The sequence below is a fragment of the Sciurus vulgaris genome (assembly GCF_902686455.1).
Source record: "Sciurus vulgaris genome assembly, chromosome: 2".
In the NCBI taxonomy this organism is placed as follows: Eukaryota; Metazoa; Chordata; class Mammalia; order Rodentia; family Sciuridae; genus Sciurus; species Sciurus vulgaris.
In genome coordinates, this window is record NC_136462.1 from 72,019,521 (window position 1) to 72,036,904 (window position 17,384).

The window sequence follows — 17,384 nt, forward strand, 5'->3', positions numbered from 1 at the left end:
CTTGGAAAAGTAGTAACTATGTAAATAAACTTTGAAGAATTCCTAAGAAAATGCTATATCCTAAAGAAACAGCTCACATTTTGTTCTCATAGTATTCTGATGGATCACTGCCAACATTTGAATTAGAATCCCAGGCTCGCTTTGCCCACAGAGAGTGAACTGCTGGATACCTTCACTTTAATACCACTTTCCAATTCCTCTGGAAAGAAATGGTTGTAGAAAACCAGAGGAAAAGGTTGAGTGTCTTTGTTACTAAAAAGAGGATGAATAAATTATTATCTTTGCTTTAGATCTTTCTTCTCTAGAAAAAGTATATTCCTACAACAACAAGAAGAAAGGAACTCTCAGGAAAACAAGTCTCATTCATGCTAATTTCTGGCATGGAGAATTCATGAATTAGCTGTTGAAAATGAAGTTTTATCCTTTTTTTCACTTCCTGTAACATGTGATATTGACTTTGTTCAAGCCCAGGGAATATCAGTGTGTACTCAATAACTATATCTACGGAGAAACAGATCAATTTTTGATGTTGATAACTTTGAAATTTATTTTTCCCATATAGTCAGAAAAAAAAAAAAATAAATCTGGTGAACTGTGAGTTTTCCAGATTGGTGGGCCAGGATCTCTGACTGATTCATTTTTCTAATTTTAAAGTGAGTTCTTTGCATGATTTAAGTAATTAATTTTTTTTTGCATTACCATTAACTTCATAATGGCAGGCTTCAATAATCAAGTATCAAATATCTTCAGTATTTAAAAACTGCAACTTCTGTGACCAACTTAATATATTGGAATCCATGATTCAAAAAGTTACTGAAATAACCATCAGCAGTGACCTTGAATCGTCTTTCACATGAAAGTTTCCCTCACCTTCCCATGTATTTCTGTTTCCCAGGAAGGCTGTACTGTGAAGTAGGATCCATTTCCTGGAAACTTGTGCCTGGTATCACTTTGCCTCCCAACACTGTGCTTCTATCCCTCCCTTGGCTTGTTTTGAAAGCTTTCCATGACCCTTCATGTTTTTAGGCTTAGGGACATAGGGAAAAAAAGTATTTAACTATACAATTGTATAAATCGATCATCTCCTATATTCATACAATAACATGTAAAAGGAAAGTGAACTACTTTTTTTTAGGGCCTCCAGCTGATTTGCTTTAGGATAGCCTTTCTCTTAAACCCTGGCTCCAGGACTCCAGGTTTATCTTCATGGGTCAAAACAATTTTCTAGATTTGCTTAGCCCTGGGGCAGAATCTGATGTGGTCATGGAAGAAGGGAGTGATGACAATGACAGTGAAAGGAACAGTGGGCTCATGGATGATATGGAAGAGGCGATGGTGCAGGATGCTGAGATGGCCATGACAGAGGGCCCGAATGACAGCGCGGAGATGCAGGATCCAGACCTGGACCACGAGGACTCCAACAGAACCATCAGGTGAGCATTGCAATCCAAGTCTCAGGCAGACAGGTGGAACCCAAGTGATAGTTACTCTTTAAAGCTCTTTGATACTTTGTTACAAAAGAAATTAAAAGGTTATGTCTAATTTCATTAAGAATGAGATGTGTACCATAGATAGGTGTCATTGGAGTTAGGAGGTCTGGGTTGCCTGAGAGAATTGTGATTTGTGTCCTTTCCTAGCATTGCCTCATTTGTTGGCCTGTTTCTTTTGCATATAAGGGATACTCATATTTGCCATCCACAAGTTTACTACTAAGTTTATGTTAATTCCTTGTGTGGAAACAAAGATCAGGGATCAACCTCAGCAACCACTATTTATTTTATAGTTGATCCCTATTATAAATATGACATTATTCACATGGTTCTTTTTGATTTCACTTCAAAAGTACACATAATTTTATACCTGTTACTTACTTGTCTACACATTTTTATCACTAGATGACCTTCACATTTTATATCAGAAATCAGCTCAATTTGAACTGCTCACTATTTTCAATTAAGTTTGTTAGAAGATAGCCATCCTCATTCATTTTGTCTATGGTTGATTTTGTACTACCATAGTCAAGTTAGGTGTCCTGTGAAACCTAAAATATTTATTACTTGACTTCATACAGAAGTTTCCCACTTTCTATATTGTAAAGCATGTTGAAACTTTTGTGTCCATTTTACAAATGCCAATTTCATTGACAAACTGAATTTGTTCATGAAAGTAGAGAAAAGCAATTTTTTTTCTATTTAATGTCACAATAAACATTTTTAAAATACTGGAAAATATCAGTCTTATGGCTGAACTCTCTTTTGTAGGCTGTGCATTTCTTTAGTATCTTAGGTTTTAAGAGGATGCAGAGAAGGATGAAAGAGGGGAAGAAGGGCCAGAGACAGAAAGGAACATAGAAGGGACAGTGGGAGATGGAAGAGAAAAAAGTGAAATAGCAGCATAATTCCATAAATGATAGTTACATAAAATTTTTAAAAGCAGATTTTAATTTTTATGAAATTATTCAGAGATGAAATTTATATTAAAAATATAATCTATGAATTATTAATATTGTGCCTGTAATATGTGCTATTAAGCAAATAAGCTTTCATGTGTGATTATGGATTCTGTAGCCTCAGTACATTGACAGTAATCTAGCTACCATTTCCCTGAAAACTGAACTCTATATAGTTCAATCTGAAAACCAAGGAATTCATTACCCTGCCTTGGGATTTTGAAAGTGTACATATTAAAACATCTTTCACTCTTCTAAGTGACCACTTTCTGAACCGTGGTACTCTGACAAACACATTTTACTGAAAAAAGGGATGTGAATACTTTTTACTTTCACTTGAAAATGGTCAAAATAAGTTTGATTCATAGAAAGAATATCTGTATCTAAAAACGTGTCTCTTCTAAAATATTTTGACTTTTCAAGTCCATCAACAAGCAACAATATCCCGCTCATGAGGGTAGTGCAGTCTGTCAAACACACAAAGAGGAAAAGCAGCACGGTCATGAAGGAAGGATGGATGGTCCACTACACCAGCAAGGACACCCTGGTAAGATGCTAAGAGAGTAGTTTCATCTAGTTATGCATTAATGAGTGGAGATGCTCTCGTTACAAGTTTCTGGTGTCAGATGTAGTTGAACAAGCAACGGAGTTAGAAAAAAGTGTAGAAAGTGATTTTAGAAAATCAAAATCATTAACCCCGATTATGTGAAATGATCTCCAAACAACCTGAATATCTCCCTGTTGTTTTGTAGCAGTCATGAAAGCTGCAGTATATGTTTTCAGTATGCTTCTCTGTGATTTGCAATTTTAAAAGAAGTGCTTTATTTTAGGGAGAGAGAAAAAATAGAATGATGACTTATGTACATCTTAAATCCTTAATTACATGCTCATTTAAAAACCAACTTGTTCAAAAGTGTGTTAATCCTATACTTCGAGTTTGTTCACTTCTCCAGATTTTCCTGATACCTGATAAATGAGGTTATATGTGTGTTAAGAGGTAGAAAACCTTGGTCCATATTTCAAAGTTAAGCTAATTGATAATTGGTAATTAGGGTGATTTCTCAGTCATTGGTAGTACTTTCATTTCCTCCCACTGATAGGATCTATATCATGTCTTTGGATAAACAGACACCTACAACCTAATTGTCTATCTATAATTTCAGCAAAGAGAAGTCACAAACGACTTACTGTAGGACTCAACTGAACACCATCTAATTCTTCTTGGACATGATGTAAAATATTTAAATATATTTGACCTAACATTAGTTATAGAAGAGACCGAAAATAGTGTTAGGGCTTCAGGTCTAAAAAGATGTAAATGCGTGTGCATGTACACACACACACACACACACACACACACACACCCTAAGATCCTTAAGGATATACCTAGAGTGAACAAGAACCCAATCACCAAATCACAGTAGTTAGATTTGGAGTGATCTTAAGAGAAGGTTGGTACAATGAAGTCCAGCCTGCCAAGCAACAAAATGTTCTTTAGTTCTGTTGTAACATTCAGAATTTTTGTATTGCGAATGGAGGTCAAAATACATGACTGGATCTACAGGATATTTCTTATGTTTTAAAATAATGAGCATGTATACTTATCCTATTAATTCTTTAGCTCTTTGAGCAGCCAAATAAATTTTAAAATGATGTTTATCGTTTATTGGGTATATACTAAGTGTGCATACTTACTCATAACCCTCTGATACAGATGTAGAAACTTACCACACATTTGCTGAATAGTTAATTTCTAGAGACAAAGCATGTGTGAGTCTTCCTGGCCCCAAACCCATTTACTTTCCACCATCAAATCTATGTTTCCCTTGGAAAATGTACTTATTTTATCAATCTTGATTATCGTTAAAGTTTTTTAAAGATCATGATCAACTTCTATTTCAGCGAAAACGGCACTATTGGAGATTGGATAGCAAATGTATTACACTCTTCCAAAATGACACAGGAAGCAGGTACCACAAGGTAAGTGTGGCTCTTCCTTTAATTGTAGTCTTCTATCTATTCCTGCTTTCTCATGGGAGGCAGATTATCAGAAATATGAAATACATCCAATACACATGAATGTTTCTGTGCTTCCTGTCGGAGACATTTTTTCTTCTCTGTACTTTACAAATTTCTTAGGAATCTGGTTGTGACCTCTTGATTCTTCTGTCAATCTCACATTTTCTGGCCCCATGGGATGGTAGAGAGGGAAAGGGAGGGAAAAGCTTAATTGAATATTTTAACAGAGTTGTGTAATGTGGTTTAACTAGAAAATTAGTGGTCACAGTAGATGAGTTAAAAGTAAATTTCTGAGTCCATTCTATCTAATCTATCACTGAAAATAAAGAAACTATATGATTTCTCCAGGCTTGCCACTATGCATAAGGAGTGCTTTCCTACAGAGAAATATTTGGAAGCAATTTTCCTTTTATTCCTCTACATTAAAGATTACAGATGTGTCATAATATATTACCCAGTAAAACACAGCTTCAAAAGAAATTCACAGTGAAAACAGTAGATACAGCTCCTTTTACATGAATGCAAACTCCAGAGCATGGCCAGTTTACACAGCACTGACAGAAAAATGAAACCTCATTAATTCTTAAATTTAAAATATTATTTCAAAAATTTATTATCTTTATAGTCACTTCATACTTTCTGGTAAATAATGTGGCAATTAACTTTCTAACATTTAATTGGTCTTAGAAACAACTACTTTAAAAATCAGTTACTGTGGTTTTCCTCATTAAAACTATTCACTTGGCTATAATACTATGTGTAGTCACATGTATTGAATTAAATCATATTTAATTTCAGTGCTTTAAAGAATAGTTAAAATTTAGTATCAACCATGAATATTCAACTGCATTTCAAAAATGTTGTCAGTTTTGCTCACCATTTTAAAAATTATCATTCATATTCCAAGTCTTGAATTCTGGTAGAGATTCAAAATTATTAGTCTTAACCATTTTTATTCTTGCCCCAAAACACTATAAAAATCATTTATATTTTCTAGAAAGTAGTGGTAATAAGGTTTCCCATTCTACATTTGAAAAAAATGTTATATAAAAGATGGCTACTTGCAGTATTGTTTCTCACATGTTCCTGGAATGAATTGATTTAAATCTGTATGTGCTTTTAATAAACTACATTTAACTCACTCTTTCTTCCACAGGAAATTCCTTTATCAGAAATTTTATCTCTGGAACCAGCAAAAACTTCAGCATTAATTCCTAGTGGGGCTAATCCTCATTGTTTTGAAATTACTACAGCAAATGTAGTATATTATGTGGGAGAAAATGTAGTCAATCCTTCCAGCCCCCCACCGAATAACAGTGTCCTTACCAGTGGTGTTGGTGCTGATGTGGCCAGAATGTGGGAGATGGCCATCCAGCATGCCCTCATGCCTGTCATTCCCAAGGGCTCATCTGTGGGTTCAGGAACCAACTCACACAGTAAGTGCGCAGGTTTTCTAATTAGCTTGTGACTCAGTTTGCCTACCTCTGGCACAGTAAACGTGTTGTGCCTTGCCCAAGAACAGAATGAAGAAGGACTCCTTGTGGTGGACTTAGTTTCTTGGAGAACTAGTTTTTTGGTTTTTTAAATACAAGGTGTTCCACATACCACAATATTTCACTCATTAAATTATCGTATCTCATTGTCTTTATTTTGTAGATATTTTTTAAAATTCATGTATACCCTGCATACAGAGCACTTACAGACCTCTAGAACTGTTGGTCATAAAAGAAAGCATTTAGTCAGTTCGAGCTTGACCTGGAATGCCACAAATGTAAATTAATTTGTTTCCTCAAAATCACCTAAGAAGGTACTCTGCGCAGAGCCCTCAATGTGCAAAGTATTTGGTAAACTTACCACAGGAAGAAACCTATGTTTATTAGTAAAATAAAGTCAATTTTGCCAAAATGCAACCATGATAAAGTATTGGGGATGAATTTCAAAATGAAATTTTGGAGGAATAACTGTATAAAATGTGACCTTAAATATCATAATGGTTATAATTAAGACAACCTGTGGGATTGGGGTTGTGGCTCAGTAGCCGATCACTTACCTAGCATATGTGAGGCACTGGGCTTGATCCTCAGTACCACATAATAAGTAAGTAAGTAAGTAAGTAAATAAATGTATTGTGTTCAACTTCTTAGAAAAAGAAGAAGAAAGAAAACCTGGAAATTGACTTGTTTTGACATTATAGTATGTTATTTGCTGATCTATTATCATTTATATCTATCTCTACAACCAGCATATTAGGAGAATATATATGCTTATTTTGATGTTAAGCACTTTTTATAAAGTCTCTGTTTAATGCATAAAACAAGCATTAATAAAGTTATTACCTATTTTGCAGTTAAGGAAATTTAAAAAGATTAAGTTGTCTAAGCTCATACCAAAGATATTAAGTAATAAAGCCAGAGTTTGAATCCAAGTGCTTCTAATTCCCAGTTCTAAACTGACAAAATATTATTTTTTGAAAACCAAGTACAGAGAGTTTATAATTTTAAAAGGAAAAAAAAAATGAAAATTTTCTAGAAACATCTAATTGTTTTGACTTATTTAAAACCAATCCTGTAGGATGATTGATAGCATGCATTCACTTGTTTTGCTTTAACTCTCTGACTTGTGTATTTTTTAAACATGCATTTCTAGAAGACATTTCTGTGAGCATTTCAGTATCAAATTGCCAGATTCAAGAAAATGTGGTGAGTATATGTCTACCATATAAAACCTGATAATGTGAGTATTGGGAAATAAGAGCATCATGAAATCATGAAATAGATTTTTATTTATCATTTTACTTTCTCAGTATTTTCTAGAAAATAGAATAGCATCTATTTGAATATTTTTCCTCCATAAGATTTTAGAAACACTATATATTTAGAGATTTTGCTATAATCTATACTCTAATGTAGTGCCAAGGACCTATTTTTCATCTTGGGTGATCAATGGGATGCCTGATTTTTCATGTTTACCCTTCTTTAGACTGGAATTTTAATAACTGACGTTACACATTAAAATAAATGCAGGCAAAATACATTCCTTGATTTGCATGAGTATCTTAAACATTCCACTGTTTTCCTTCCTTAATTCCTAGGAGTGCTCTCAGATGGTGAGGTCTGCAAATGCTCTTATGGTTGTGTAGTAACAAAGAAGACCTCAGGGAAGTTGTTTAAATCAGATTTTATTGGTCCACTTCTAGATCCTTAGTTACCTGTACTACATTCATTATCCTTTCAGCTCAGTTTCTAAAAAGTATAGCCCAGACACACAAAATATAATGTGTGTATTATGTATGCTTTGTTATATTTTGTAATTATTGCCAGTAGCCTGAAAGTAATATGGGCTTACCTACCTAGTTCTTGTGACCCAGAGCTTTCACTCTATAGTTTGTCTACCCAGGACCAAAAGAAAGCACTTTACAGCCTTACTTACCGTAAATTGAGATAATTTTTTAAAAGAAGACCTCCATAAAACTCTTTTCATCACTACTATATCATTGCAAACCTTACTAGATTGGGCATAAGTGGAACAGACGCCAAAGATGAATTAAAGCAAATTAAACAACTGCATGGTGAAGGTCGAATGTTCTTAGTCCATCAGTTGCAAGAGAGATCTCCAAAGACTTCAGTTTCCTGCTGCTTTTGCTTAGCCAGAAAAGACTTGGGGAAATATATAGGTAACTATAGAGTCCCTGGAAATTCCAGATAGCAGTGGAGTCACTGACTTTGAGTCACTGTTGTCCATGGAACATTTTGAGTTGGCCTTTCAAATTTTAAAGAAAATACTTCTGTTAATAGCTAGAGTAGGTTGGACTCAGAATTCTGGAGTCTGTTTTATCCAGATAGCCTTGAACTCACTTTCTGCCTGCTCTGAAGGAGTCACAGGATGGAGGCCACTTTAATTATTTTCTAGTAAAAGAATAGGAGGGGATACAATTAACAGAGGGTAGGATGTGATACAAAAGCACTTTTTTTTTCATTGAAAGAATAAAGAATATAAAAGTGGAGGATATGCAGAAATATGGTGGAATATACTGTAAGGAACCCATACAGAAAAATATATTGCTTTAATAAATATGGCTGTCAAATCACAGACTGTAAAACTTAGATTAAAATTTTGCTTTATTCAGCAATCATTATTTCAAAGAGAAAAGAGTAGACTTTTGGAGCTTGTTACCGCCAGAAGTTATAAAAATGGAAGAGCTTAGCTACTTCACAGATGGGAATTCCATAATGGGCTGTCATTCTTTTGTACTGCCTCTGGGTCACTCAGAGTGATTCAGCCCCTTCTTTGACTTTAGGTTCATCTGACTCTGGATGAATAGCATAGGAGCAGCATCTCCAATCTAGACAAAGAGTGAATCAGGATTACACAGAAATGTGACTGAGATACATGGATATTTAACCAAGTTTCTAAATAACCACCTAAATAAGCATATTCCTTTTCAGATAAACAATAAATGACATTGTATAGTGTTAGATCTTTTTTCTCTCTATTGAAATAAATTTTGTCTCATATTGAAAAACCTTAAACACCTAAGTTCAGATAAGTTTTCAAAATATTACAATATGACATTAATTAATGTGCTTTGAATATTGTCAATGAAATCTTATTTAGCATGTATAATTAACTTAGTTTTGAAATATTTAATATTTATAATATATTCAATAAAATTATACAATTTATTAGGATTAATGCTTTGTTACCTCTCGTCTGTTTTTCTTTGGATGTCTATTTTTCTTAGGACATCAGCACAGTATATCAGATTTTTCCTGATGAAGTACTGGGTTCTGGACAGTTTGGAATTGTTTATGGAGGTAGGTTAGTTCACTAAGTATTTTTATTAACTTGAAATCTTAGCTACCTGTGTTGAAAAAAGTATATTTCCAAGAAAGACATAAAGAACAAGACCTATGTGTATGTGTGTCTCTCTGTTTGACTTTTAAAGACTTTCTCTTCAGATAGGTTTTTTTTTTTTTTTGTAACCAGTATATTTCTGTTTTGAAAGAGAAAGTTTCTACTCCTAAAAAGCTGCTTTTGCTTAAATTTTGAGAAATCATATATATAATACTGAAGCAGTTTGACTTATTCAGACAAAATATTGAGAAAAGGAAGTTGTAATTCATAAATGAATTACTTCCATTTTCTTTCAGCATCTTCAGTCAGGACTCTTATAGAAGGTCTGTTTATTTCACTAGTCAAAAAAATCCTTTAACTTTCTAGTATCTTTAACAATGTATCTATTTCATTAACAATTGAAATTTTTAAATATTTGAAGTGAAATACTGTTTTTACCTTTAACTTATTCCCAAACTATTTGTTGAGTTTATTATTTTAACTGCTGCTAATTGGATCATATTTTTTAAAAATTTAGGTAATATTTAATAATAATGTTTTACCTTCTTTATAAAATGATATCATAACTTTCAGTTTCTTTATGTAATGAATGATCTTTTCTGTGAGGCTGAGTGCTCTAAAATAATCACAATAGCCCAACTCATCATTATAAATATCATATTTTAATTTAAAAACAAAGTTCTATTACCAAAGTTTTCTATAATTATAAAATACTCCTATGACTTTTTTAAAAAAAAATGTAAAACCTGTCAATGAGTCAGCAACTATTGTGTTTTATATTATTGCATAATGATATAATAGGGGAGATCAAGTATTAGATTGATTATTGTTCCAAGGTAATAATTAATTGCAAACATATCTCAGTAGATATAGCCTGGTATACATACCTAACTGCACATTACGTGAGGGTAAGGCCGGGTGAGAAATGAGATTAGAGAGCAGCAGGTAATTTGGAATATCCAACACTGAGATTCCTTGGGTGGGGTGGCTCGTACAAGGAAGACCAAAACATTATGTCTAGACACACAGAGGATGACGTTGAGAGCCATGTCCTCTTGTGACTGAGATGTGGCTTCATAGAAAGTGGCTACAGTGAAAAGACAGACTTGAAATAGAGATTACAGTGAGCCAGGGAGATAGGGGTGAGGGACAGAAGTAGAGCTCTTACAAATAAGGCAACGTGGGAGTGAAGGGCAGCATCTGGAAGGAGTCAGAAAGAATGGCGAGAGTTTGAAAAATGGTGGAATGAGACAGACACGTATGATTACAGGAATGGTATGAATCTACGTCCTGCACAATCATAGAAACGAAAAGATGTACCCTGTGTACTATGAATCAAAATGCAATCAGTAAAAATAATTAAAAAAAAAAGAAAGGTAAGAGCAGGATGAATGAAGGAACACTACATTTATCACAAATGACAAAACAATAGAACTCCAAGTTGTCTGTGTGGGACCAAAACTTGTGAGTAATTAGATCTGTTTTCCATGTTCATCTTACATTTCCAGCTACTATTTTCTGTATTTACTGTATTATAGTAGTATAGAAGTTCAGAGCTTGGGGTGCCCCAGAGACCCGCCTCAAAGGTTTGTTGTGAGAATTAAATGGATTGATGTGTGTGAAGGGCCTATTGTGGGGTGGTGATCACTGACAATTTTGGGGGTGCATGGTTATCTGAGCTCATTGTTTACATGTCTTCTTCCTTTTGAACCTCACAACTATACCATTGAAGATGAGGAACCTAAAATTCAGAAAGATAAAGCAATTTCCTAAATATCACACAGTTAGTAAATGACAGAGCCAAGACTCTCAAGTTTTCCCTATGACATACATCAGGACTTTAAAATTATACTTTCTTAGGAGAGCATTTTTGCTGGTGGTTTGACTATTTTCTGTGTTAATTAGATCAACATCCTAGTTCTTACATCATATATTTTTATGAGAAAACACCAGAGACAGTTGGTATAGTTTTTCATGCCCCAATTCTTTTGTGCTCTAAATTGTGACTAACTCTAATACACATACTTGTTTTAGAATAATGGAACTAAGAAATGAAATCTTGATGGATGTAAGGCAGCGTCCTTCCGAAATCTTAATTTATTCAGTGAAACATTTTTATCACTACTATAAATGTCCTTGTAACTTTTGATGTTCTTCAGTATAGGTGATATTTAATAACGTGCTAATGTTTCTCATTTTTATTTTAAAGGAAAACATCGTAAAACTGGAAGAGATGTGGCTATTAAAATCATTGACAAATTAAGATTTCCCACAAAACAAGAAAGTCAGCTTCGAAATGAGGTTGCAATTCTACAGGTACTTCTTTGATTCTCATTTGAGGGCTATAAAGTCTCCTTCACTTTTGTAAAGCAAAGTTATCTGTGGCACAAATATTTAAGAGCACTTTAAAATAACTGAAAAGGGAGATTAAGTATCAGACTCTGGCTGAGTAGTATCTTTCATGAGTTTAGGCAGCAGTTGTCCCTTTTTTTAAATATTTAATTCTAGGTTTTAATATGTTATTAGTATTCTTTAAACAGGTAATGTTTCAGCATTTGTTCATAGTGGACATGCTGAGAACTTTTTGTTTTACATTACAAATGACCTTGTCTTCATAAACATTCCTCCTTTATGCTGTGATAATTACATGAATTGGGGCATATAACTGTCAGCATTTGGGGTATGAAAGATATGTCCGAGAATCAGATCTTCTTAATTTTATTAATGTCTGCTTTATCCCTCCATGTGGGCTGCTCATTTGCTATTGGGCATGTCACCTAACTCTTCACTAATAGCAGTTTTTTCCTTTTGAAACCAGAATTTGTTAATAAAACTTTTAATGTGGTATATGGTTTTTATTATTATTGAAATGTGAGTAGTTTGCTAGATGTTGTCAATGTAGCTATCTACTATATACAATTTAGACCATTGATGAATGCCAATTTTTATATAAATGTCATAATTTTCTACTTACACAAGATGATCTTAATTTCTAAATCACAGTTTTATTAGACTATTTTTATTTCAAATATTGCTAACAAAGTAAAATAAATTGTATTTCTTCATTTATTGTTTTGTCTAATAGCCATTTATTGAGTTACATACAATAAGTTTAAAAGAAATGGTTTCTGCCCTAAAAGAGCTTATGTGTACAAAAAAAAAAAAAAAAAAAAAAAAAAAAAAAAAAAAAAGCAGATAATGACTTATGTACATTAAAAAAAAAAAGTAGTTTTTTTCTGGGGCTCAGAATTTCTAAAAATGTGTTTTTAAGCCTCCAAGTAGCCAATGTAACATAGTTTTCATTTTACGTTTTCAGGTTCAGGTAATGTACTATTTTCTCTGTTCTCTTCTATTCACAATGTTGTCTGTTCTCATGAGGAAGAAGATAACCACAGATCTTCAGATGCCAATTCATGGATTCATGGATTAGCACTTGCCTAATCAGTTACCAAAAAGAAATTTTTTGAAAAATTATTCTCCATTTGGCAATATTAGCTTCAAATAACATATGAAAATTTGGTAAATGACATCATTCCAAACCTGGCCCCTTCTCTTTCAGTCTGCACCTTCATGTGGTCTCTTGAGGCAGATTCCTTTGCGGAGGAAAAACCTCTAGATTTAGCTTACACGTCTTCCAGAGACAGGACACAAGGAATTTCATAGTTAACATAGCTATGTCTTCCCACGTCTTATTGCAGTTGCAGAAGACTGACCCTAGGCCTTTTAATTGTCTTCTGAGTCAACACGGTATCAACTGCTAACTGTAGTGAGGTAGAAAAATATAATACACCTGAGCATAAATTGCCTCCTATCCTCTTTTCCTAAATATGAGATACAAACAACTCAGATGCTGTAAATAGACATGTAGAAAAATTTTCATTATCATGTGATTTTCTAAAAGAATTTAGTTAGATTGAAAGCCAAATTCTTACCCTTGTCCTTATGAAGAGTTTGAAAATTTTTCATAGTACAGCCTGAAAACTAAAAAAAATCCTCATCACTCACTACTTAACCCCACTATCCCCAATCATTTTTAACTTCATTCTGAAACTAGTATTTATTAAGTTCTCATCTTGAGCTAGGTTCATACATACGTGTGGACAAAGAAACAAAGGTCTTTGCTGTTATGGGTCTTTAAGTTTTATCACTCAGTTATGCCTTTAATTAGATGTTGGCAACATATTTTTATATTGAATTTTTAATCTCATAGCCTGTAAAATCAGTCATTTTAGTGTGTTGGCTTAATTACATAAGAGATCCATTTTGATAGTTCATACTTTGTCATAAAAACTGCCAATTATTTCAAGGTGTGTTCATCAAAAATAGGAAACTCATCTTGTCTTTCATATGAAATCAAACCAAAAAACATTTGAACCTTTTTTTTCCATTGTCAAATATGTCAGCCTCTCTGGAAAGATTTTAGATTCATCATCAAGATGCTAAGGTTCAAACTAACCTCACTTGAAGTTTTGCTCACATATCACTACTACTACCTATATGAGCACTATTCTGTAACCCTGTATGAAGTTGTTGCCCACATGGACCTGCTATCCCACACACTCCCTGGAACTGCTCTTATTCTGTTCCACTTTAGGGTTTTTTTCACAGCAATTCACTTATCATTTTCTAACCTATTATAGTGTTTTAGTCAGCTTTTTGCCATTGTGACTAAAAGATTTGACCAGAACAATTTTAGGGGAGGAAAAGTTTATATGAGGGCTCACAGTTTCAGAGGTCTTAGTCATAGATGGCTAGCTCCATTACTCAGGGATCAAGGTGAGGCAGAACATCATGGTGGAAAAGTGTGGCAGAGGGTAGCAACTCACATGGTGATCAGGAAGCAGGGAGGGATTCCACTTGACAGATATAAAATATACATCCCAAAGCCACACTCCCAGAGTCCCACCTCCTCCAGTCACACCTTATCAGTCTTCAGTTACCACTCAGTTAATCTCTACCAGGGGATTTATTCACTGATTGGGTTAAGGCTTTCACAACCCAATCATTTCTTTTCTGAGCCTTCTTGCACTGTCTCACACATGAGCTTTTGGGGGACACCTCACATCTAAACGATACCATAGAGAAATTTGTTTTTTTAATTTTTTTAGATGTATATGACATAATCTATTGTGACATAATTATACAAGCATGAAATATATCTTGTTCTAATTCAGATCCCAGTACCTCTCATTCCCCTCTTTCTCCCCACCCCCTGCTTCCTTCCTTCTAGTAATCTTTCTGACATTTACCCATAATTATTGTTTTTTAAAATAATTTATTGTGGAGGTACATGATGGTGAGATTCACTATAGTATATTCATATATGTACATAAAAAATTTCCATCAGATTCATTCCACTGTCTTTTCTTTGCTTATTCTCCTCTGGTCACATCTTTTAGTCACAGTAGCAAAAAGCTGACTAACATACTATAATAGGTTAAAAATGATAAGTACTGTGGAAAAAAAAAAAAAAAGACCCAAAGTGGAATGGAGGCATTAGCCCTCATCTAACCTACTGTGCTTCTGTTTTTCCCTTCACCACCCCTCCCTTACTATGGGTTAGCTTCCACATATCAGAGAAAACACTTGACCTTTGATTTGGGGGGGTGGCTTATTTCACTTAGCATGATAGTCTCCAGATCCATCATTTGCTGGCAAATGCCATAAAGTCATTCTTCTTTATGGCAAAGTAATACTCCATTGTGTATACGGACCACACTTTCTTTATCCATTCATTTGTCAAAGGGCACCTTAGATTGGCTCCATAGCTTAGCTGTTGTAAATTGAGCTGCTATAAACATTGATGTGCCTGTGTCACTTTAATATGCTGATTTTAAATTCTTTGGAGATTTACTGAAGAGTGGGATAACTGGGTCAAATGGTAGTTTCATTTCAAGTTTTTTGAGAAATCTCTATTCTGCATTCCAGAGTGATTGTACCAATTTGCAGTCTCTCCAACAGTGTATGAGTATATCCTTTTCCCCGCATCCCAGCAACATTTATTGTTACTTGTATTCTCAATAATTGCCATTCTGACTGGAGTGAGATGGAATTTCATTGTAGTTTTAATTTGGATTTCTTTAATTGCTAGAGATGTTGAACATTTTTTCATATATTTGTTGACTGTATTTCTTCTTCAGTGAGGTGTCTCTTTACTTCCTTTCCTCATTATTGACTGGAGTTTTTTTGTTTGGTTGTTTTCTGTTTGTTTTTTTGTTTTGTGTGTGTACGCATTAAGATTTTTTAGTTCTTTCTATATCCTGGAAATTAAGGCCCTATCAGAGGTGCAGGTGGCAAAGATTTTCTTCTACTCTGTAGGCTCTCTCTTCACATTCTTGATTCTTTCCTTTGCTGTACAAGAAACTTTTTAATTTGTTACTCTCCCATTTATTAATTTTTGATTTTACTTTTTGAACTTGAGGAATCCTACTAAGGAAGTCAGTTCCTGAGCCAATATCTTGGAGTGTTGGGCTTACATTTTCTTCTAGTAGGTGCAGGGTTTCCAATCTAATTCCTAGGTCTTTGATCCACTTTGATTTGTCTTGTGAAGGGTGAGAGATAAGGATTAAATTTCATTTTACTGCATACAGATTTCCAGTTTTCCAAGCCCCATTTGTTGACGAGGCTCTCTTTTCTGCAATATATGTTTTTGGCACCTTTGCCTAGTATGAGATAACTGTATTTATGTGAGTTTTGTTTCTGTGACTTCTATTCTGTTACACTGGTCTTTATGCCTGTTTTGGTGTCAAAACCAGAGGTGAAAGACCTCTACAATGAAAACTATAGAACACTAAAGAAAGAAACTGAAGAAGACCTTAGAAGATGGAAAGACTTCCCCTGTTTTTGGATAAGCAGAATTAATATTGTCAAAATGGCCAGACTGGTTCTGGGATTGTGGCTTAGTGGTAGAGCACTTGCCTAGCACATGTGAGGCACTGGATTCTAAACTCAGCACCACATAAAATAATAAAATTAAGGTATTATGTCCATCTATAACTAAAAATTTTAAACAATGGCCATACTATCAAAAGTGCTGTGTAGATTCAATGAAGTTCCCTCAAATTTCCAATGATGTTCTTCACAGAAATAGAAAAGGTTGTCATGAAATTCATTTGGAAAAATAAGAAACCCAGAATAGCCAAAGCAATCCTTAGTGATAAAATCAAAGCAAAAGGTGTCACAATACCAGACCTTAAATTATGGAATTTTATTTATCATGTTTTCTAGGGGTTCCTTGCTGATATCATTGTTTTGTTCACAAGTGAATCTCTAATATCAGAAATTATTTCTGACATATATTAGCTACTTAATAAGTATTTGTTGAATAATTAATTAAAATCATACAAAATACTATCCTATTGCATAAGATACCCTTCATTGTATCTTACCAAGAAGCAAAAGACTAGATTGCATTTGAGACTAATGGTTAATTGCTTGGTTAATTGAAAAAGATCATGTATGGTTTGTTTTACAAAAGTCCTCTTTGTTGCATTTTATATTTCTTATTAAAAGATTAACTTTTAGGATCTGAAAAGATAGAGTGGTAATGCAGAAAGGAGTGGGAGTTGGAATTTCAACTCACTCACTCTGATATATTCAGGAAAAGTACCATAATCAAGATCAGTTGAATGGAGAGGAAGATATTATTTTACTGTCAACATGGATGACCTCACTCTGGGAATGTGTTTCAAATCTGCCTAAATCAGCTAGATGAAAGGAGGGACAAGCCAGGCAGACAGTTGGAGGAGTTGGCAGGGAAGGTAAGCACAAGGCACAGTGAGGTGGGAGATTTAAAAAGGAACAACTGATCCATGCTGTTGAAGGAATGAGATTAGTCCAGTGGGAGAATTTTTATAAAATAGAGCAGTCATCTTGTCATCTCTTTAGGTCATTCCTTAATATAGCTCAGCTCTTGAGATCTAATATTTCATAGGCACTCCATCCTCATATGCTATCCTTAGGACATCTCCACTATGTTGTGCCACTCATTGCAACCAACCTACTTAAAACCAAACACTGAATCCTAGTGTCTTTCTCTGCAAAATGCTGTCTCCCTGACTTT

General features: G+C 34.2%; 1 protein-coding gene across 2 annotated transcripts in view; it reads left to right on the plus strand.

Annotated features, from left to right (window-relative positions):
- PRKD1 (protein kinase D1) overlaps positions 1-17,384 on the plus strand; it is a 319,507-nt gene that overhangs the window by 257,399 nt on the left and 44,724 nt on the right. For both annotated transcript variants that reach the window (XM_079127215.1, XM_079127216.1), the window contains exons 7-13: positions 1,229-1,433; positions 2,873-2,996; positions 4,352-4,429; positions 5,625-5,904; positions 7,115-7,167; positions 9,210-9,282; positions 11,532-11,638. In XM_079127215.1, the coding sequence (XP_078983341.1) occupies positions 1,229-1,433; positions 2,873-2,996; positions 4,352-4,429; positions 5,625-5,904; positions 7,115-7,167; positions 9,210-9,282; positions 11,532-11,638 (920 nt within the window). The remainder of the gene's footprint in view (positions 1-1,228; positions 1,434-2,872; positions 2,997-4,351; positions 4,430-5,624; positions 5,905-7,114; positions 7,168-9,209; positions 9,283-11,531; positions 11,639-17,384) is intronic.